The 22,406-nt window shown below is 41.1% G+C and overlaps 2 protein-coding genes across 2 annotated transcripts; one reads left to right on the forward strand and one right to left on the reverse strand.

The window, feature by feature from the left end:
• The first annotated feature begins 3,003 nt into the window (after window positions 1-3,003).
• mrps22 (mitochondrial ribosomal protein S22) lies at window positions 3,004-8,968 on the forward strand. The gene is made up of 8 exons (XM_023425031.2): window positions 3,004-3,144; window positions 3,711-3,868; window positions 3,976-4,140; window positions 4,334-4,477; window positions 7,142-7,225; window positions 7,397-7,542; window positions 7,681-7,789; window positions 8,338-8,968. Exons 1-8 carry the CDS (start codon window positions 3,018-3,020, stop codon window positions 8,428-8,430), a joined length of 1,026 nt encoding a protein of 341 aa, XP_023280799.1. The 5' UTR covers window positions 3,004-3,017; the 3' UTR covers window positions 8,431-8,968.
• Window positions 8,797-21,909, reverse strand: LOC111668880 (COPI coat complex subunit beta 2). Its single transcript, XM_023425030.2, has 22 exons — window positions 21,796-21,909; window positions 21,061-21,198; window positions 20,823-20,909; window positions 20,258-20,384; window positions 20,010-20,158; window positions 19,519-19,665; window positions 18,451-18,550; window positions 18,185-18,327; window positions 17,501-17,700; window positions 16,906-17,016; window positions 16,287-16,375; window positions 16,076-16,182; window positions 15,855-15,998; window positions 15,473-15,603; window positions 15,013-15,220; window positions 14,582-14,692; window positions 13,279-13,493; window positions 13,091-13,183; window positions 12,675-12,855; window positions 12,215-12,286; window positions 10,066-11,094; window positions 8,797-9,933 (listed from the first exon to the last, which is right to left on the reverse strand). The coding sequence occupies exons 1-22, from the start codon at window positions 21,796-21,798 to the stop codon at window positions 9,844-9,846; spliced, it is 3,675 nt and encodes a 1,224-aa protein (XP_023280798.1). The 5' UTR covers window positions 21,799-21,909; the 3' UTR covers window positions 8,797-9,843.
• Between the last annotated feature and the right edge of the window lie 497 nt (window positions 21,910-22,406).

A 22,406-nucleotide genomic window follows, 5' to 3' on the forward strand; every position in this document is an offset into this window, starting at 1 on the left:
GGGGTGGGGGTGGGGTGTAGGGCACAGTGGCTGCTGCCTCTTGGGTTTGTGGATTGTGGCATGTTGGGGGCTTGTGACTACTGTACTTTGTGCATGTGTGTGTTGAGGGAGACAGACAGAGCCAGACAGAGAGAGAGAGAGAGATGACATCATATGATCTCATACCCCCCCCACACACACACACACAATGACGATCTATAATGTGAAAAGTTTATGTTCTTCTCAAAAATGGATGAAGCTCAGTTTTAAGTAAATCTTCCTTTAAATGTTCATCTTCATGTGAACTTTTTGTATTGAACCTTAAAGAATAAGTCAGCTGATATTCTGTTTATCATGTTTTTCTCTTTCAAAACCCTTTAAATACCAAAACAATAAATTGATCTTTACGATAAAATAAACCTGTGGAGGTTTATTCCTCTGTGTCATAGAGCTTCATTGTCTAAAACCTATTAAAAATACAACAGTGAGTCACACTGTTGCACTGTTTCATCATTTACAATGAACATGGACAGTGCAGTTTCTTCCCACATATACTATTGACTGAAACTAGTCAGTCAAATAAATACACTATTTAATCCTGTTTGAGAAAGATTTGCTAAGGAACTGCAGTGCCCAGCTGTTTTGGGGAGATTAATTTGCTATTAATTTGCTAAAATATATATATATTCTTTACCTGTTTTTAAAGATTTACATCATCAGTAGAAGTGAACAGGCTTCGGATCTGAGCTACAGAGGGAAGTCAGAAAGTGTTTAGAGACGGAGGGAGTTGTCGAGCATAAAAATATAGAACGATGCTTTAATCATTGGAAGGATTGGCTCACATTGAAATGGTTAAAAGTCAGGGTGACACTTTGGTCCTTTATATGGAACTTGATGACTGATCAGAAGTGCCTTTTTGTATTATTAATAACACCTTATTTAAGTGTTTACTCGTACTAGAAGAGGATGTTTTTCTAGTGTTTATACATCGGAAAATGTCTGTATCAAAAGGTGATAACTGGCTCACAAAACAATCTCACCTCAAGGTCCACATAGTTTATACCAATAATTGTAGTTATATAAATCTAAACTGAAAAAATCCAAAAACAAAAACAAAATTCCACCAACTCCGGGTGTGTTGTTATTAAAGTGATGATACATGTACATATACAGTACCAGCACTGTAATAAATGAAAATACAAATTCAATCTCTGTTTGAATTTGCAGTAGCTTTATTTAAATCTAGTAATTTAATGTTAATGTTAATGTTAACATGAACTATGTTAAAAACAAATATCTTTTAATTTGGAAGCATCCCTTTTTAAAAAAAAAAAAAGAAAAAAGATAGGAACCTCTTGGTATTAATTTGAAAAACCTGCTATAGGAGCAAAGTCTAAGACAAACACTTCCTGTAAGCTGGTGAACACCTGGATTGGACGTGACTATGAAACAAAGACAGTCGTGGTTCAGTTTTTATGTATCAATGTTGAACACAGTGTTTAAGCTTTGTTAAGTGCAAATTTATATATATATTTAAAAAAAAAAGTATCTCTACCGTTCCACAACCTTTTTAACTGCATAACTCACTGCAGCAAGAGGTTGACAGTTTTATCTGTTTCACTTTCAACACTGTCAGACATCGTGTCAGTTTTTAAGATGAAACAAACCACTTTCATCAGCGAGTTGAGCTGAGGCTGAAACACCTTCATGTAATTATAATACATGGATGGTGGTTTGCACCCTCTCTTATGTCCTATATTTGAAAGTACACATTTTTCTCAATCTTATGAAATCAAAAATGAAATAATTAATGCATTACAAATTTTCTGCTAATGAAAATATATTCTTTTTTTTCTTTTTTTTTCTAAATTTAAATTACAAAATGTCATCTTAATTTGTCATACAAGTCAATAATTCGAAAGGTAGACAATTTTATTTTCCTGTATTTATTATATTACATAAAATCACCAGTAGGTTGTGTTGGGGAAAGAACAGATTATAAATGAGTATTAATTATTATATAAATATGTTTTCTTTTTGTTTTTCTGTTTGTTTGTTTTTTTGTCACACCCTACACACTTTCAATGTTAAATAGGGAAGAGTTCAAAACAAATCTGTGGGCAGATGATAATGTTTTGAGAGACATAAAATGTACTATGTAGTGTAGAATGTGTTTTTCTTCATAAGCAGAGCGTGTAACTTCTTATCATCCAGACAGATTATACAGCTATCAGCCAACTCAAGAACACGCTGTGATGACAAGTTAGGAATGTGTCTCGGCTGCACAGAGTTAGTCCATATATCACAGATAGACTCTCTGACTTTAATACAAACATACAAATATGTTTAAATGGGGATTATGTCTCTCACTATCCTCACAGAGAGCAATATACTTCACTACAGGATCGTCTTGTAGCACAGACGTTACATGTTTCCAATATAAATGGTAGTATATTGCCACCTGGTGATCAAAGTAGCATTTCAATTGAAGTTTTCTTTTATATTTCTTTTATTTCTTTAAATAAGATTTAATATCATTATTACTACATTATTATTTCAATAAATATATTTCATTATTCCATGATAGGAACTATAGGAATCTGGTTCAAAACACAATCACATTTTAAACAATTAATGTTAAAGGTCAAATAATGTTTTGTTTTTCTTTTACATATTTTTATTATTACTTCACAGTTATTATTTGTTTTCTTTTTTGGTGCTATGAATCTCTGTGTGAACTTTTTAACATTTTTTTTTATATTTATCACATAAAATGTTTGTTTGTCTCATGTTGAAAAAGGACCTTCGCTTATAAAAAAGAGCCACAGATAGAAGTGCAGAGCAGCAGCCTGTTAAAAAACTTGTTTGGTCTAATGCACTGCAGATAAAATGGCCCGTGAGAAGCCGTGGGAAAGTAAAATAAACAAATGAAAGGTTGAGGCTGCACGCACGAAAAAACACACTACATATCCCATGACCGCGTAGCTGTTCCACTGTGAGGTGAAAGGTCAGGTCGCCTTGATGAGGTAATAACAAACATGGCGGCGCTCGGTACGGCACGGTGCGTGTTCCGGAGCTACTCCCGGGTGAAAAATGTCCAGAAAAGCAAACAAATATTGGTCAGGTGTAACGTGAGGACGCTGTGTAGTGGGACACAAGACAACGGTATGTTTTAAAGCTGTGAATGTCATTTTATTTGAATTTCTTTCCTAACTATAACACTGACCTTGCAGCATGTTTCGCTAGCCTCCATACTCGCCCGGCGGATGTCAAACTCCCATCACATATCTGAGTAGTTTAATCTTGAATAAGCTTTTTGGCAGAAATACAGACGTTATAGAAAATGTTTAACCCATTTTATAAATATTTACGGTCTTTTTTATTCAAGGTTTTAATCGCACGAGTTATTGTTTAGCTTTGGATGCCTGCCGTATTGAAGAGCAGAGCGGTATAAACTGTATGTTATGTTTTATCTGCTGTTACTGAAGCTTTTCGTTGACAAAGAAGACAGCTACAGCTAAATATGGCAATATTTGTGAGGAGTTTGGTTGGTGTAGCACAGGTTTCTTGTAAATGTAACCCATTCCAGTCCAAGTCTTGACCTTACAGAGTTGTTCTAACAGGAAACAATGTTAGCTTGTTTTAAATTAGCTAGACTGGTATCATCGGTTGTAAACATTTCTGAGTGTGTAGTTTGCACAAACCTTTAACGAGTGTAATTTTCTCCACAGCTGTCTCAGACCATGCAAAGCCCCAGTTCACAGACCCAGCTGTGCAGGATGTCCTCTCCAGGATAACAGGCGTGGACCTGCAGAAAGTGTTCCAGCCCATTAAACAGGAGCTGAAGCCGCCCACATATAAACTCATGACTGATGAGCAACTGGAGCAGGTACCGTTTTAATAAACCACAATATCCTCTCTCAATCATGTACACATGTCAGAGTAATTCTTGTGTCATCCGCTTACGTGTGTCCGCTTGTGTGTGTGTGTTTCCAGGCGGTCGAGGAGGCAAGAGAGCAGGCGAAGAAGCTGCTGCAGATGCCGCCCGTCCTGCCAGAGAGGAAGCCCATTGACGATGTGCTGTCTGAGGATAAGATCCTGGATGGCATGGACACAGCTAAATACGCCTTCACAGACATCACCTACAACATCCCACACAGGGTACACACAGGTTGCTTTTGTTTTGTGTGCACGTGTGTAACTTGGGGTAAGATGGGTGATATCTTGATACACAGCACAGTTAATGAGACAGTGCAACTTTTTATTGCATGAATGCTCTAGCATTTTAAATTGTGTTACAATTACATTACTCTGCCCCTCATCTTTACACATTACATGTGGTGTATGTTTTCAGGAGAGGTTCATTGTTGTACGGGAGCCTAACGGGACTCTCAGGAAGGCGAACTGGGAAGAGAGAGACCGGCTCATTCAGGTCTACTTTCCCAAGGATGGACGCAAGCTGACAGCGCCCCTCATCTTCAAGGAAGAGAACCTCAAGGTGAGGAAGGGCTCTTATTACTTCCTGCCAGCTAAATTACTGAAACAGTATCAGCTTATGTCTGTTTCCCGCTATAAAATCCGGCTATAGGGTTATTTCACAGCAGACTGTTCTGTTCAGGTCTGACAGTGAGCCAGCAGACACTTTACCTGCATCCTGAAACTGAGGCAGCTAAATGAAAGTCAGTCATTGTTAATGTTGCTGGTAATGCTCATTATTTTCCTGCTGTGATGTGAAAGTGAAAAAGGCTACATGTTTTTTTAGCTATGAGCTGTTTGATATGTCATAGCAGGAAAAGCATAAGTGTATTAACATTCATTATGACTGAATTATATTTATGTCAGCCAATTACAGGGCGTTGGTTTCTGCTGGATCACTGATATGACACTTAAATTAAACAGAGCTCTCATTAGTGTGATTAACAACACCTGTTATGTTTCTTGCTTTGACGTCACCTTCCTCGCCAACCTCAACAGGTCGGTTTCCTTCCACCACTTTTTATGTGCGTTCTCAATTTGCAAATTGAAATCCCGAGCGGAAAGACAGACGATTTAAAAACAAAAAAAAGTCCCGAAATATAACAAAGAAAGTTTTTACGCTCGGTCAGGAGGAAACATTGGTGTATTGATAAAGTCAAAATGTGAATGCAAGCTTCCACTGAAGAGACTGAAAAGAGTGGGAGAAAACATCAGATCTGTGTGGAGCAATAATGACACTGTTAATGTTCCTTAAATTAATACATGAAACCAACATAAATGCCATATTACCATCATGTTTTCTACTTTTAATTAGGTCATCTTGTTGCAGTGTCCTGCTCTTTTGCAATATGTTTAATGGGCTCATTTGTTAAGGCTGCGCTCTGTGCAATTCTGACTTAAGATGGTCCATGCTGGACTTAAAACAATGCATGCTGGTTAGAAAAGTTTCATCCAACTTTTGCTGGCGCTGCAGAATGTCAACATTTTTACATGAAATCACAAACTTGCAGGAGTAAAGTGGTTGCAGTTTAATGAGTCAGACACTGCAGTTGTTCTCCTCCAGCTGACACTCATGACTTCTGGTATATTCTTATTAAAAACCTCTGATCAGTTATTACCTGTGATTATTTCTCCTGAAGCAGTTTATCTGATCTTCTTCTTGCATCTCATTTTGTCCAAATGGGCACCAACACTATAGTTTTAAGCAGCAAGAAAGCTGTGATAACAACTTAGTTTGTTATCGTAAAAGGCTCTTGTAGGTCATATATTTATCCTTAAGATTTTATTTTCACCCTCCTGGCAACATGGTGGCCTTTCTTTCTTTTGTTACTATTCTGTTTTGCATAACAGTCCGACATATTGAGGGGTAACGCTCATATTTTTTAAATTAAAAACAACCACAGAACAGCTGTACACGCTGTGAGATGTTGTCATGAGCTCACTCACGCTACGAGGAGCAGAATGTGTCCGACTTGATGGCGGTCTTTTTTATTCTCCACGCCTGCAGTCACCAGCTGGTCATGTTGACCATCAAGTCAGGCAAAGTCGAAAAGGAACGCAACTGACGTCACCGGACTGGGGAATTAGAACCACCAGCTGTTTATCTGGACAAATCTGCTCCTAATATTCACATAATAGCAGTTGATGGAAACCTGCATTAATTTGCATTTTCTTTGCAGAATTTTTCAATGTTTTGTTAGAATTTACATTTGGATGGAAACCCATGGATAGACTCACTGCTCTGAATGAATAGAGGTGAAATACAGGTGAAAACAACATCCGCAAGTAGTGAAGATTATCAGCATCATCACCAGTATAGCTGAGATGTATTTATATTCTAGCATAGACATATTACTAACATCAGATTGAAGATGTAGATCATCTTTACACTTACTACCATAGCACTACTACGAGATAGTATGGGAGCTCTTCCAAGTGTCCCTGGAACTACTCCTTATGTGACTGTGCGTGTATGGTAGTAACACGCTATATGTGTAGGGAAAGAACTGTATGAATGTGTTGGTGTGAATGGGTGAATCTGGCTTCCATTGTAAAGCTCTTTGAGTGCTCGATAAGACTAGAAGAGTGCTATATATAAATGCAGTCTGTTTACCATATGTGAGACAAGATGCTGCAGCGGCGCGCACCGTAGGCAACGACCATACATGTAGATAAGGTGTTTACATGCCATAGTATGTCTAGTACTAAGAGATAACTTGGATTTTAATTAATTCTCTCATATTTAACTATTCATACTGGATTTTTTTTGCCCTTTATTTTATTGTACTATAAGATTTTTTTTATTGTAAAGCACTTTGAGCTACATCTCTTGTATGAATGGTGCTCTATAAATAATGCTCTTTATTATTATTATTATTATTATTATTATTGCAAGAGCTAATGCATTTTTCTGACCGGGACCAGGTTGGGATATTTTCAAACACAAAGATCTAACCAGAATATTGCATATAATACAATTTAATGATGGAGGTATAAGCTGTCCTCCGTGACGGGGGGGGGCAAAGGTGTGAGGTCTGTGAACACCCACACAGTCCACACAGAGAAAAGGTCTAATCAGGCAGAATATATAAGTGAAAGCACGTGTGTGTGTGTTCAGTGAGTGTCTTGGGGCTTCAGTCATACTTCTCTCTCTCTCTCTCTCTCTCTCTCTCTCTCTCTGTGTTAGATGGTGTTTTCTCAGGACCGGCATGCGGATGTGTTGGACCTGTGTCTGGTCCAATTTGAACCAGACTCTTCAGAATACATCAGGGTAAAGATGACATTGGACTTGTTATTTTGACCTGATCAGCAACTGCACTGAAATCTGTAGAATCTATAGAGTCTGTTAAACCGTGAAATTTGTGCTGAATGTCTGTAACCAGGAGAAAATCACCATGAAGTCTGTAATGAAACTCCTCCTTTGTATGTTCCTCGTGTTCAGGTACACGCAGCCACCTACGAGGACGTGGACAAGCACGGCAAATACGAGCTGCTGCGCTCCACCAGACACTTTGGAGGAATGGCCTGGTACCTGGTCAACGCTCCCAGGGTCGACGGGCTCATAGTGGACATGCTGAAGAAAGAGCTGTGAGTTTGTCTGTGGTGTGACAATGATGCCAGACTGTTTTTAACCTGAGTTTAAACTGAGCCAGGTCACACCACCGTGGCTGTACCTGCTGGCAAAGAGCTCTGACCTAAACCCCTGGTGTGTCCGTCCCCCTCCAGGCTCCAGGATGCTGTGAGTCTAGTGTCTCTGTTCCACATGGTCCACCCCCACAGTGAGTCAGCCCAGGAAGCTGCCAGCCAGCAGGCCACTGGCACCGAACTGATTAAGGTGAGAACAGCTCAACCCTGAACAGAAATATCTGCTGACTCCCCTTTTTGCACGTTTATTCACTGTACAGAAAACATTGCCATCTGATTCTGAAATTGTCCAGGTCATACGAGTTGTGTCCCCGAGGCATTAGGGCACATCAGGAGTCAGCGTTGCTCTTGAGGGGTCGAGTCAAGGCCGGCTCATCTAAGGTTTCCTGCATGAGAGGCTTGGGTTTTTCTCCAGCGTGAGAACTGGGGGGCCAGACTCAGGACACATCAGGTCTTATTAGCGCTCACGGCCCCTTGGCCTTGAAGCAGTAGGGAGGGACATTAAGAATGACAGCCATTTAATGTGAAAGGTTAGCAGCAGGAGACACGGGTGTGTGAATGCCTGCTACAGTCAAGAACTCGTTTAGTCACGGTTGACTTTCTAAGCAGCGTTTTTTAAAATTTTGGCACTAAAACAATTAATTGGAACATTTTTATGCACAGCCTCAGCTTCAAAGTAATTGGGGTGACCTTTTTCTCCCTCTCCATTTTGCTGACCTCTGACCCTCGTCCCTGCAGATCTACGCCCAGAAGGACTCCCAGAGGTCGGGCTACATTGAGCTGGCCCTGCAGGCATATGAACAGACAGCTGCTGAAGGCTCTGCCGCCTGACGGACACACTCCTTCATGGAAATACATAAATTAATTCACAAGGAGGACCGGTAACCACATCCTGAAGGACAAACTGAAAACTGCACCCCATATTTAAGGCATGACAACATTTACTGTTCTGTCACTGTTTGTGCTGAAGAGTAACAAGGAAAGCTACGCCTGTCACAGCCATCGATTTGAAGAGCTAGCTGTGAAACATCTTGTACGATACACAAAGTTTGTGTTTTAGTCATGTAGACAGATGATCTGTATGTGTTTGGAGCTCTGAGTCAAACCTGAAGTGTCAAGTTAAACAATGTACATAACAAAGCAAGGTCTTTGTACTCGTTGGATGTGTTGTTGCAGTAAAACAGCTTCAGTTCTGGATAACATAGAAGATTTGTATTTAATTCACTTTTCAAGTCTACGTACAGAGTCCCATTACAGTTTACTGGATAAACTAAAAGCAGCAGTTGTGTGTTGATCCTGGCTTTGAGAGGGAAACATGCACCAGGATAATAAGATGTCACATAGTGTATAATAATAAAAAGGTAACACAGACATTGAGTAGAACCAATTAGCAGATTTGTCTTAGTCCTCGCTTGTTCAACACTTTTGAATATGTTCTTTATAAAAAAAAAAAAATATGTGGCATTTGGAAAACACAGGCAGCCCTGTCCCAGATAGAAATCCAACATAATTCTCTAATTAGCAACGGTCCAGCACTTGTGAGAAAAATAAATTCCTCACTGGCTTCGATAGCACCCTGATCAACAGAGGTGTAATATGAGGTATGAGGAAGAAGAAGAGGTACTGAGTCATTTTAGTTACTTTTCATGAGGATGTGCAGTCGGCTGGTAGAGCTCGTGGCACCGAGGAATGAGGAAGATTCTACCTTTTTTAATTTTTGTTTAACTGTAAACTGATTTTTACATTTAAAGATTACTTTTGATAGATTTAACACAAAATGTAGAGATTGTAGCAAAATTGTTCAAATGTGTAGTGTAAACAAAGCCAAGCAAATAAGCCTCTGTTGGAAATTTTACAATGTACCACATCCCATATTTCACATACATACAAACATTTCTCCTTAAACCCATTCACTTCTCTTTCCCCTTAACCACATTTAGAAAAGGCACGTAACACTGAGCGAATCCGTAGCTGAAATAAAGACAAACTACAGATTAATCTGAAGTTCTACCAGATGTCTTGAAGGTTTTCGTCCTTCAGTAACACCAATCTTGTGGGAATCATGGTATGGTACATCTCAAATATAAATGACTACTTCAGCCCTCAACTAAAAAACAACAACAACAAAATGCTTGTTAATTAAGCTTAACAAAAGTACTTTAATCTGCTGGTGTCTAATAGTGGTCCTGGACTACAGCCCTTTGTGTTGTTTGGTCACAGTAAAACAGGAAAGTCCACCTCTTCCTAATCGCTCAAGAAATCCTCATCCAGGTTGACGTCTGTGGTGTCTATTTCTTCCAAGTCAAAATTGTCCAGATCCAGATCATCCAGGACCTGGGAGTAGAAAATATTCACAGGTGGAGGTCAGGAGGTGTGGTGTTTTAATTTTGTTTACATATACATACAGTTATGTTTAATATTTGTCCCAATATTGGGGAATGTTTGCCACAGATTTAAAAACTTTACCTCCTCAGTCATCTCTTCGTCAAGGTCCTCTGCTGGGTCTTCAGCTCCCTCAGGAGCCGTCTCCTGCTCCGCTATGTTCTTCTCTGTGGGAGCTAGTGGGAGTAAAACCTCTGGCTCAGGCTGCAGAGGCACAGGAGGCTCCAGGATCTCCTCAGGCTTTACTGGGAGTCCCTCTTGTTCTGGCTCTTGTGCTGGGTCTGGCTTTAATACTGGCATTGCATCTTCAAGTGGGTCTAGCAGTGGATCAAGGACAAACTCTGGAAAAGCTTGGACTTGGACCGGCACATCCAGCAGTGAGCTGTCTGTGTTTTCGAAGGAGATGAGCTCCTCCACTGCTACAGCTGATGGTGCCGTTTCCAAAACGAGTTCCTTAGTAACAGGAGGTCCTTCTGCTGCTGCTGGTGCGTCTTTGATGGGTGGTGCATCTAAAGACATTACATCTTTTTCCAGCTCGTCATAATCAGGCAGTTTTACGTTAGTATCAGCTGTTAATGCAGTGGTAACTAGAACATCCTCTGTTGCCATGGTTTTTGTTGCCACTGTCTCACCTGGTGCTTCTTCTGTTGCCATGATGGTTTCTATTGTCTCAGTAAGAGATGTTTGAGAAACACATGCAGCAGGAACAGCATCTGTTGCTGGAGACGTTTCCTGAACATCCTCCTCATCCGAAGAGCTGACATCATCCACTGGTCTGGACTGTACCACCTCTGGCTCTTTGGGGGTAAACTCTGTGGTGGACTCCTCCAAAACATCTTCCTCCACAGAGAGTGAAGCCTCCTCAAATTTGGTGATGATGTCTTCCTTTATTGCTGCCACCTCCGGTTCAAATGCAGCCACCTCAACATGCTCTTGAGTTATGGCGACAGGAAGAGGGGAAGCTGCTGTTGGAAGTGATTCTTCTTCTACTGCTGAAACAACAGCAGTGGTCTCCTGCTGTAATGGAACGGGCTCCTCCACTGCTGCTGCTTCTGGAGGCACAGCTTCTGTTGCTGCTACTATGAAGCTTTCTTCCATGCTTTCCACTGCTTCCTGTTCATAGATCAAACAGAAATAACCGTTCCATTTTAAAGCAGCTTTACTCAATAGTTTTATATTAACTGGTTATGACAACTTGCACATAAAGGGTCGCTTGTAATGATGAACCCACTGATTATTATCATCCAATTTTGCAGTTGGAGGTTTATAGCATCTTTCAGCTCACTGTTTTCATTTTCTGACACACTTTACTGTTTGGTTTTTTAAAGAAATATCTGGAGCTAAAAGATTTGCTGTAATATACGTCTAGTATTGTTGGGTGACTAGAAACGCAACTCCATATGAATCCAAGTGTTGCTCAGTATCTGCTGGGTGTGTGAAAGGACAACAGATTGCTCACAGCGTTTTCTGTTGCTCCCAAGTGGCCAAAGAAGTCTGTTGTTGAAGGTTGAAGTAATTTTGATTCAGCCTCCATTTAAGGCAAAACACTGAATAAATCAAATAAGATCTTCCTCCAACTGTTTCACATACAGATATTTATGAATTATGCATGAATTAATACATTACGTTCCAGTCTTTATCTGTCAAAGTAATGTCTCATGGTCATTCAGACAAAAGTGTCTTATGTTAAACTCTTTGTGACCTTATTCAAACATGACATTATTTATAGAAAAGAAACGATGCTTGTGCCATATTTGGCACCTGGGGCACAAGAGGGAGCAGTGGCGCTGCTCAGAGCACCTCAGGGCGTTAAGTTGCTCTTGCTGCATGTATAGTGTTTGGAAATGTCATGCCGTTGGCAGGGATGAAAGTTATAAATATAGGGGTTAAAGAGAGGGGGAATCACTGTCATTGACGGATCTGACATAGTTTTTAATGTTGTCCTGAGCTGGTTTTGTTTTCTTTGTGCATACAGTACTCTTAGGATGTGGAACTTGATGTATGTACAGTCGCTCTCTGTGTATTTTACCTTGCCCTGCTGCAGCTGTTATGTTAATCTGACAACATTCAATTCAGACTTTTCAGAATTAGGCCAGACTAAGTAAGATTACTGTTGTGGCTTATGAAAAATTGACTTCTGACATACGACTGACATTCAAACTTGCCATCACATTTATGTAAAGAGGCGCATGTCTGAAAGGGGCTGTGTGGAGATGCAGATTCTGGTCCTCACCTCTGGCTCACTGACCTCTTCTTCTGACGCAAAACGTGCAGATTCCTCCAGAACGTTGCGCTCCTCATTTGGCTGAAAAGCAGAGGAACAGGACAAATATCTGATGATGATCTCAAACAGGTATTTGATATTTGATCGGTGCTTTAAAAAGGGGGTATATGTAATAGTCTCTGCTACTGAAAGTGGTTTCTTGCTGGGACATGGTGGTGGTGATGGTCGTTTGCCAAGAGCTTCAGTCATCGTTACATTTACAAGAGGTTATAATACACCCCCCCCCCCCCCCCGAGAAGCGCTTCTTGTTCCGGGCAGACTGGCGGCTACAGTGACTCGCTATCGGAAAATGATAAAAACAGGCTGACTTGACCGAGGCTAGTAGGTTAGCATGCTAACTCCAGCTGCATTTTTATAGCAGTACAGTCCTTGATGTGAAAGTTTTACAGTTCCTCTGACGTCCACTGACCATGATGAGTGGGTATTCTGCGGCAGGTCTGACCCTGACATGAGTCTCCTTCAGGTACTGCTCAGCCTGCAGGGCTTGCTGGAGGCCAGGGAACAGGTTGCTGTACTGGATGGGGTCAGCCAAAGCATCTGCTGCCTTCTGGTTGACCTTGGACAGACTCTCCTTCCACAGCTTAACCACCCTGGAGGAGGAGAAGTGTATACCGCTCACCAGTGATGCATAATGTAAATACACACAGAGAGATGGGTATTCCCATTGTCAAAGGTTTCAGGAACTGCATCATTTTTTTTGAGTTTTTAAAAGTTTTATGCTCTGGGAAACAAACACAGGTATTTATTAGTGGTACGAACATATAGAATTTCTCCAGAACGGATTCAGATATATGATTCATGTATGTACACAGACACAGCCAGTACCTTGACACATGGCTGGGCAGATATGTTCTTGCCAGGAATGCAGCCTCTGGCAACCGATCTGTTTTGATGAGAAGGTCCAGACATTTGTCCAATCTGGACAAACACACAAAAATAGCGATGACAAAAAATAAATAAAATATAAACAAGTTCAAACAGCTCCTCTCCCCGTCCACTCCTCAGATACTCGCCTTCCTTGCATGAAGTAGGTGAGGAAGGCCACATTGGTCTTCCCATCCTTCTCTGCCCCTTCGGCTAGTTTGCCCACCATGTCTGTGTTGCCTGAGGCAGTGGCCAGCAGCAATAATCCCCCATAATCCTGAGCTTGGTGCAGACACTCCTGGGCCAGGCTAAACTGGCACTTTGTAGTAGCAAGCTCTGCCAGCTGCTTCCATTTCTGCTCTGACTGGAGCCCCCACATGTCAAAGTGCCAAAGAGACAGAAGAGAGGATTATCACAACACAACAATACACTGTGAAGCAGTTACTCAGTATGAGATGCCAGGGTTGTGACTCACCCTGTCAGACTTGTAGAGGAAGAATGACTGATTCTATACACATTATCCTGCATATTACATCGCTACTGATGAAAGAAAGTCATTGAAAACAAAACAGTGAAGCTATTAAGTAAGAATTTGCTCGAACATGATGATGCACTTAAGTGTCATTCTTCAGTTCTCAACAACACTTAACATTAAGAGCATATTTATCTCCTTGACATTTGCATTTGTATAGCTGTTATTCATGCTAGCAGCGGGGCTCTAGGGATGGTCATGGATCGCAATAAAACTGTAAAGACATTATTGGTCCCCAGAGGGTAAACCCTAAGAACTTTGGTGATTCCCTGACTTTTGGATGGATGGGTTTTTTTGAGTGGGCTTTTGGTTAGACGGCTGAAATAAGGTCAAGTTAACTAACACAAGCTCAAGACATTTTCATGATTTATTCTACAACATAAAATACACCAGTAAATACCCCAGTCATGATTTCTTTAAGCTTTTACATCTCTTAAAAAAGGCTGGGTGCTAGGAAAGCACTAAATCAAACTTCAAGTTGAAGTTTAGCGGTGGTGACATTGAAGTCATGCGAATGCGGTCTAGCTCGTTTATAGACTTAATTGGCTTTTTACTTCTGGCGATTGTATTAGGCTTTAAAAAATCATAAAAGTGGTTCATTTGTGAAGATTATCCTGCGGAGCAAAACGTGTCGGTATCAAACTTTTTTTTGTCACAGAGTTTATTTTCTGCAGTAATCCAAAAGTCAATCGAAAAATCCCATTGATTTTTTTGTCGAGGGAACCAGGGTGAGGCTAACTTCAAGGTTGACCTACAAAAACACTTCATCCCTGCAGCAGTGTGACTTTGGTGTTTCATGTTTTTCACAGAACAACTGATGCCATCCCCATCAGACTCAGCTGTACTTCTTGCATGATAACATACTTCACTAGTAAATATGGTAAACCTTAGAATTTGAGCATGTTGATGTTTGCACTGACCTCTGCCTCCAAGGCCAGTTGGTAGGCCATCTTGAGCTCTCCCAGCTGCAGAGCAAGTTCAAACTTGTGTTCTGGGTCTGTAGACACAGCCAGGGCCTGCTGTCTGAAGCCCTACACAACACAAGAAAACACACTATATACATAAGTATTTTTATTTTATTTATTCTGCTCTGTAAAGCACAGTGGCCGACAGTGGGAAGGTTAGATATGTGAAAAAGTGAAGTAGTAAGAGTGCGTGAGAAGCAAAACCATCCCCTGCATAAATATATTTTAAAATAAACACGCAAAAATTCTGCCAGGAGGTTTTACTCCATCTGGCTGCCTGATGTTCTGTAATTTATGCACCAAACCCTGAATTTATTGTCTTCTCAAGCAGAGAGAAACGGACGTGGACTTCTAAGTGCAAAAGTTGGAAGACGGATATACTGTACCTGTTTCTCCAAGAAGTTGGCAACCCTGGTCCTTTGCTCCTTGGGGATTGTGGGTAGAACTTTGTCGGCTGTGCTAAAGTCCCTTCTCATGACGGCTGTCTGGTACTCCAGCACAGAAAGCAGCAGGGAGTAGCTGATGATGTTCAGCTCCTTGTCTCCAAGGTAGAGACGGTCGTCCTTGGGGATATAGCCCAGCAGATACATGGTCCTACACCAGAGAAAGACCAGTTTTAAGGAACCCGTCTGAGCATATTTTATGGTATGAGAATGCTGGACGCAATGAGACAGCAAGCAGATTCATAGTCAGAGAGTAGATTTTCTCTGCACGCCAAGGACTCGGCTGTAATGCTGATGATGGCTGAGGCACATTTGTTTTGTGCTGCTGCCATACGCCATGAATAAACCATGACGGGTTTGCCAGTGCATCTTTGCTAATTTTACATTTATTAATGCATCTCGCCTGTCCATGTGAGCAATGGTGATGATCTCTCCCCCAACATAGTAGTTGAGTCTGTTAACAGAGCTGGTGTAGATGAAGCAGTCTCCCACCCATACGCCTGTCTTCACCACCTCCGGCACCTCCCCCAGCACCTAGTCAGCAAGAAAAAAACAAGAACGACAAAGAAAGACCTTAAAAAAAAAAACCTCCAGCATAATTCCTCTACAGACTATCTGCATTCTCCAGAAAGTCAAATTTCAAACAAGAAAACACCAAATGCTGGCAAAGGCATGAGCATGCAGCAGCTAGTAGACACTTTCTTCTGTGTTTTTAAAGATTACATTCTGCAAAAATGAATTGTATCCTAGTGTATTTCTTAAAATATACTACATGCGTCTCTGACCTCGAAGGCGTCCTCTATGCCATCCTCAGACATGTCTTGCTTGGATTCCTGAGCTGCTGACACTTTCTCTGGCAGATAACGCAGCACAAAGAAAGACTCATCTGTAGCGATACACACCAGCTCTCCAGAGTCAGACCAGAAGATCTAAAGACAAGAGGAAGATTATAAGAAGCAATAGCCAGAGTAACGGGAATGGTTAAAGCCATGGGAGTGTGACTCACATGTTTTGGTTGGATCTCAATGCGGCGGACTAGTTCGGCACTCTCCCAGTCGTAGAAAGCTAGGCCGCTGTTTGACCTCACTCCCAGTAAGAAGCCGGCAAAGATACCTGTGGGACAGCATTACACACAAACACATTGTACACACACATACACACACACACACACACAGATGTCTGTCAGATCAACAAATTGAATGGGAAATCAAACTCACCTTCAGCCCCAAAGTCAGGTTTAAAAACCTTCTTCTCTTTGAAGTTCTTAAAGATTTTGACCATACTGTTGCCTTCCCTTATGGCATACCTGTAAATATAATGTACACGGTTAAATATAATGCTGAGTTAATTATACTTGTAACATATATTGTAAAAGGAATAATTTGACTTTTTGAGACATACGAATCAATACCACTTTCATGTGTGTACAGTAAATATGAAGCTACAGTCAGCAGGCAATTAGCTCAGTTAGCTTAGCATAGCACAAAGACTGGAAGTGGGGGGAAATAGCTAGGTTAGCTCTCTCCCAAAAACACAACTACCAGCATCTCTAAAACTTTATACTTAACACATTATGTCATTTGTTTGATTACTTGACAAACAGGGTAGCTGGTGGGCATTTCTTTGAACACTGGACAGAGCTAGGCTAACTCTTTCCTCCAGGTTCCAGTATTTATTCTAACCTAAGCTAGCTGAGCTAATTGCCTGCTGGCTGTAGGTTCATACGTTACCATACTAACCATACAAACATGAGAGTAGTGTCAATCTTCTCATCTGGTGCTTCCCTAGAAAGCAAATAAATGTCAAAGTGTTTCTTTAAGGTGTGTAAAGACTTACTGTGAGGAGTCATGTGCCCAGACGAACTCCTGAGCTGAGCCAAAGCTCTTGTTCCTCAGGGCCATGGCCGTGTAGATGATGTACTCGCCATCTCCACACACCACTACAAACCTGCAGATACACAAAGACACAACATGCACACATATATGGATATAAAATTATATTGAAATCTCAAACAAGGATGATACACACAATTCTGCACACCTTCTACCTGCACTAACCCGTGTCCTGGGATAGAAACATACCTACTGTACAGTCCAGGTTTCATTTGGACTTTAGTCATGTGCTCATAACCAGTTGTGTGCAAATGGATTTAGGAAAATGATCAAAGGTGTCAAATAAAAACCTTTGCACACAATCAATTTCACTTGTAAAACTAAAGCCAATGTCAAAGGAGTAGTTTTAGTAATTTACAAAACTGAGCAGTGGAATATTACATTTTTTGGAAGGCTGTCAATTAAACATCTTCTAATAATCATCCAATCAGACGATAATGTTTTCATTAATTATTGTTTCCTTTCTCTGGCATACAGTAAGCATGGGTAAAAGTGCTCTCAGGGGCAACTCAACACAGACCCACAGCGCGGTGTCTCACCTCCCGTTGGGGCTGTGCTGGATGGTCTGGGGGTAGATCTCACAGCTGCCCATGTCTTTGACACCCAGCGCCAGCCTCTCTCCATCCCTCATCTCAGCCTCTCCCATGGCCTTCAGGTTGGCCTGCTGGACTTCGGAATGGCGAGCCCACATGACCTTCCCACTAGAGTCCATGGACATGGCGGGCTCCTCCCGACCCAGCTGAGAGAGACAGGAAGACGAGAGATGAGGCGCCAGATATGAGAAAAAGGAAGAGAAAACGGTATTATAGAGGAATGTAATGATAGGGAACCGGTGGTTAAAGGAGGGGCACCTTTTTAATAACACAGGTCAGCAAATATTCCTTCGGCTTACACAATGCAATCTGCTCATATCATACACTCCAACTGACGCCATATTATTTGGCTGCACATAGCTGCCGTTGGGGATAAAGAGGTCATGCCCTCTATTTTCTCTGGGGATTTGTGGGTATTAACAACCTGAATTGCTCTTTTTACAGTTTAAAATCGAATGTTAACGTTAAATTTTCTGTTAAAAACAGATTACTGACATTATTTTCCAAGTCAGTGGCTGTCTATGACAGTCTTTTGGGCCCCAATGAGTAGAGGCTCTATACTGTGGTTTTTAACATTTGCTATTGTTAAAAACACCAGCACCAGACAGACAACACAACAAAACAGTATACCTTGATGATGATGCTGCCTTCATCATAGCCCAAAGCCACACTGTTGGAGCCAGGCTGGCCACATATACACCACACCCTCTCCATGCCATAGTTGAGTGTGTTCTCCAGTCGGTAGGTGTTGGAGTGCCACACTCGAACAGTGCCTAAGGAAACAAAGAGCTCACATTGAACTCACATTGAGGTGCTGAGCTGAATTTGGGTTGTAGTTTTGCTCTGTGTGTGTGTGTGTGTTTGTGTGTGTGTGTGTGTGTGTTTTTAGTTCTCACCATCCTCAGAGCCTGTGAGGATGATTGGCAGCTCGGGGTGGAAGCTGACGCAGGTCACGTTCTGGGCGTGACCCTCCAGGGTCTGAACACAAGTTTTGTTCTGGTAAAGACACGCAGCACATACACTCATCATATGATGTCACGACCAACACTGCATCTAAACTGCTCATGTGTGTATGTTATCTATATATAACACATATAGTGTAGAGACATTAAATGCCAGCTCAACAATTAAGACACCTTTAGAAATCAGATGTTCAGTTTTCAGAGCCATGTGAGGTTTGCTGGAAGATACGTACAGCTCGGTTATGGAATCAGATACTTAACATGGAAGAAAGCAGGCTCCCTGAAACATATTTATCTGAGATAAAGGAATGACTGGCTCTTGATCAAAGTACGTGCGCACATTGTTCTACAACTGTGAGTGTGGTGAGGCATTTTTTAATACAGAGAAGATAATATTTGTCTGTTCAGAGAATCTATGTTTGCTCAGAGTAAAGAACGAAGGGAAAACCATAATTGCATACACGTAGGAAGACATACTGTGAAAATGGCAGTGAAAATGATGTTGTACATAATATATCTGAAAAGCAAAGATTGTAATGTGCCCAGTTCTGATATTCTATCTCTTAATGTTGAAACTTGGTGGTTTGTCAGTCTGGAAAAAAAGTGGATTTTTTCAGTGCAGTTTCTGAATAATAAAGAAAATCAGTTCCATTCTGTTTTCTAAGGTTTTTTTTGTTTTTTTTTCACAGAGAACTGCGCAATACTTGTGTATTAAATTAAATACATGGTGTGTAGATGATACACAGATACTGAGATGGCTGATCAAACATGAAACGTTTAAATGATCCAGTTACCTGGAGAATCCTGAGAGATGACAAATAAACTGTAGGCTCATAGCGGTTCTTTTTAACATGCAGTGCATTCGGCCTAATTATTTATTATTTTCTTCATTTGGGCTTGAGCATATTGAAGTACCGGGAGATGTATGTTTTTTAAATTAGCAGTGTATAACACGGCACAGAACTAAACACCGACTCACTAGCTAACAGCTCACTAGCTCACCTGATAATCCCAGATCTTGACAAGTCGATCGTCAGCCCCTGATATGAGGTACGGCTTGTCTCCTCCACTGTAGTAATCAATACAGTTCACTCCCTTCTCATGGCCCTCCAGAGTGAAGTTAGGAGTCCTGGAGCCCAGCTGCCACACCTACAACAGGCGGAGTGGAGATATGCTGAGAGGAAGTGTGTGTGGGAGTGTGTCTGAAACAGCAACCAAGGACTGTCCATGTATTTTATGAGTTGTAGAGTGATTTCTATCAGTGTATCATTGTTATTTTGCAACTGTTGCAAGCAAATAAAGTCTTGGTCACGATGATGGTAGTGTTTCTCCAGATTGAAACCACATTTCCCATAATCCCCGTTAATTCTGGCTGTCACTTTTACATTCATTTAAACAAGAAGAGCAACACTTTTCTTCTGTTTGTGCCCTGCAGCCATTTTCCTTTGTGTGCCTTTGCATGTGTGTGCGTGTATCTGTGTATGTGTGTCAACCTTAATAGTTCTGTCCAGAGAGGCGCTGGCAAACTGGTTGTTGTCTTTGGGGTTGATGACAATCTGCATGACATAGTGAGTGTGCCCCTCAAACACCTGACTGCATGCCCACTTTCTGTCCCAGTCCCACAGCTTGATCATCATGTCATCTGAAAACACACACACACACACAAAAAACATGCTAATGAGTGTGTGCTGATGGTGCTGTACTTTTTGTGATTACGTGAGTGTGTGCAGTTGTTTCCTACCGCTGCTGGTGAGGATGTAGGGCTGCGTGGGATGGACAGCGATACAGCGGATGTAGTCAGAGTGAGCCTCAAACATGTGGACTCTCTCCAGAGTGTTATAATTGAACACACGGATGTGCATATCATCCTGGGGAGGGACAAAGAGATTAACATATTTATCCACGAACAGAACACAAAAACAAAAACACACATTTTTCTGGCCATGCTCACGGTCTCCAACTAGCAGCACTGCACCAATTACCAATGGTTAACACCCGGCCCAAGACAGTGTGTTATTTTCACCCAGCTCAAGTTTTACCTTAAAATGATTGCAAATGTATTGTTACTTGTACAAAATGATGGGCACGACATTCAAAACTGCAAATTGGATCAATTTTGACCTCGAGCTGCACCTATCTTTGTGTATTCAAGCTTTCCAACGGTTTCACATGTTAAAATGGCCGTTTATTCTAGGAGAAAAAATAAAGCAACTGACTTGAGATACTGAAAAGTGACAAATGTTTATTCCTTAAATGCTCATAAGTGATTTGAAATGTCCCTTTTAATACATTCATTAAGTACTTACTGCTCCAGCGATGATCCAGTGTTTCCTGGCTACAAACTTGGCCACTCTGACAGGCAGATCACACAGCTCAAAGTTTTTCACCATCGTCTGCACACGGAATCGATTGGATAATCAAAAACATGGATGAAACAAGTTTGAAGTGATTGTTTATGTGAGTGAATGATTTGAATGAAGTGATTATATGAATTGATCAAGTGATTTGTGCGAGCAGATAAATGTGTAACTGAGTGATAGTGACCTGTGTCTCGTGGTTCCAGACCACCACACCACCGCTGTAGAGGCTGACCACCATCCATGGCTCAGTGGGGTGCAGGTCAACACTCTTCACCCGGTCTGAGCGAGCCGTCAGCTTCCGCTTGATGTCCAACCGCAGAGGCTGTTCACAAAGGGAGAAAGAAGAAGACGCTCAGCAACACCTCCTGACAGTAAAATCACTCAATGACCAGACAATAATCCGTTTGAAATATGATTTGTAGAGATGTTTTTTTATTTTTAAATGCAGATTGACGTTTTGTAGGGTGCAATAACATATTTTGTTATACTCCACCTCAGGGTTTGGGGATAGTTATGAGGGGGTGGGGGGGGTGTGTGTTGATACTTCCCATTCCACATTTTATATGCATGCCTGCTCCAGAATGACTGGGTCCTTTCAAGTCTTCTCATGTCAATGAAAACTTGCAGTCTTTTCATTCATCTACTTTTCGTGTGATGACTGCATGTTAAAAGTTTCTCGTAAGTTAATGTAAAAACTTGGTAAAAATGTGCTGGTGCTAGTTTCACTTTGTTGCTTTAAATTCTGTTGTAATTTTTGGATTTTGGTTTTGCATATGGTTTCTGAATGGATGACTGCTGTAGTTTACATGACGAATGGAGTTGAAGAAGTTACTGTTCCGTTCCGCTGACAAAACCAGAAAACATCAAACAACACACAAAGTTATGTCGGATTAATATTTTGCTTGTTTGTTCCGCCTACCATGATTCCACGTCAGTCAGTCCCTGCTAGTCCGTCTGGTAAAGACACCGGCCTCCCTGCTGCCCTCGTCGGGCTTCTCCAGTGGTTCTCAGCGGGGAAAGTTTTATAACCAAGCGACCAAGAATGAAAACAAAGTGACTTCCGGTATTTAATTTCAGGATAAATCTCAAAGTCGACAGCGTTCTGAAATAAAAATGAAACAAATTATGTAAAACCCTTGGTTTACATAAAACCACATATGCCAAAAGATGGGGACTGGACCTTGACAGAACCAAAAATTGTAATCTAAATGTAGTTCTCACAATGAATCAGCAAAATCATTTTGGATTCAGTTAGTGCAAAGGTGCATGGGAGTGCCAATGGTGTGGTTTATGACCAGTATTTACATGTATGGACGTCTATGTGCGCTATAGATTTACATTTGATGATGGATAATGGATGCAGGTTGCTGCACAATGTGTATTTGAAACTGAAGCTAATATAATTTGTAAGTAGTAAAATCAGTGCTCTCTCAAAGCTGTTATTTTGTGGTGACCACTAGCTTATCTAATAAGTGGTAATAAGCTGTTTTTATTTCAATATCTACATTTTTCAAAATATTCTTTACGTTT

Source organism: Seriola lalandi, unplaced genomic scaffold (genome assembly GCF_002814215.2).
Source record: "Seriola lalandi dorsalis isolate HSWRI2012SDOR001 ecotype SW California unplaced genomic scaffold, Sedor1 jcf7180002054764, whole genome shotgun sequence".
Taxonomy (NCBI): Eukaryota; Metazoa; Chordata; class Actinopteri; order Carangiformes; family Carangidae; genus Seriola; species Seriola lalandi.

Excerpts from the sequence above, each read along its gene's own strand:
- LOC111668880 (XM_023425030.2), bottom strand. Across the intron at positions 16,376-16,905 it reads TGGGCACATGACTCCTCACA|GTATGCCATAAGGGAAGGCA; the intron begins GTAAGTCTTTAC and ends TTATATTTACAG. Across the intron at positions 15,999-16,075 it reads TTGAGATCCAACCAAAACAT|ATCTTCTGGTCTGACTCTGG; the intron begins GTGAGTCACACT and ends TCTTGTCTTTAG.
- mrps22 (XM_023425031.2), top strand. The coding sequence starts at position 3,018 with ATGGCGGCGCTCGGTACGGCACGGTGCGTGTTCCGGAGCTACTCCCGG. Across the intron at positions 7,543-7,680 it reads GACATGCTGAAGAAAGAGCT|GCTCCAGGATGCTGTGAGTC; the intron begins GTGAGTTTGTCT and ends GTCCCCCTCCAG. Across the intron at positions 7,790-8,337 it reads CTGGCACCGAACTGATTAAG|ATCTACGCCCAGAAGGACTC; the intron begins GTGAGAACAGCT and ends TCGTCCCTGCAG.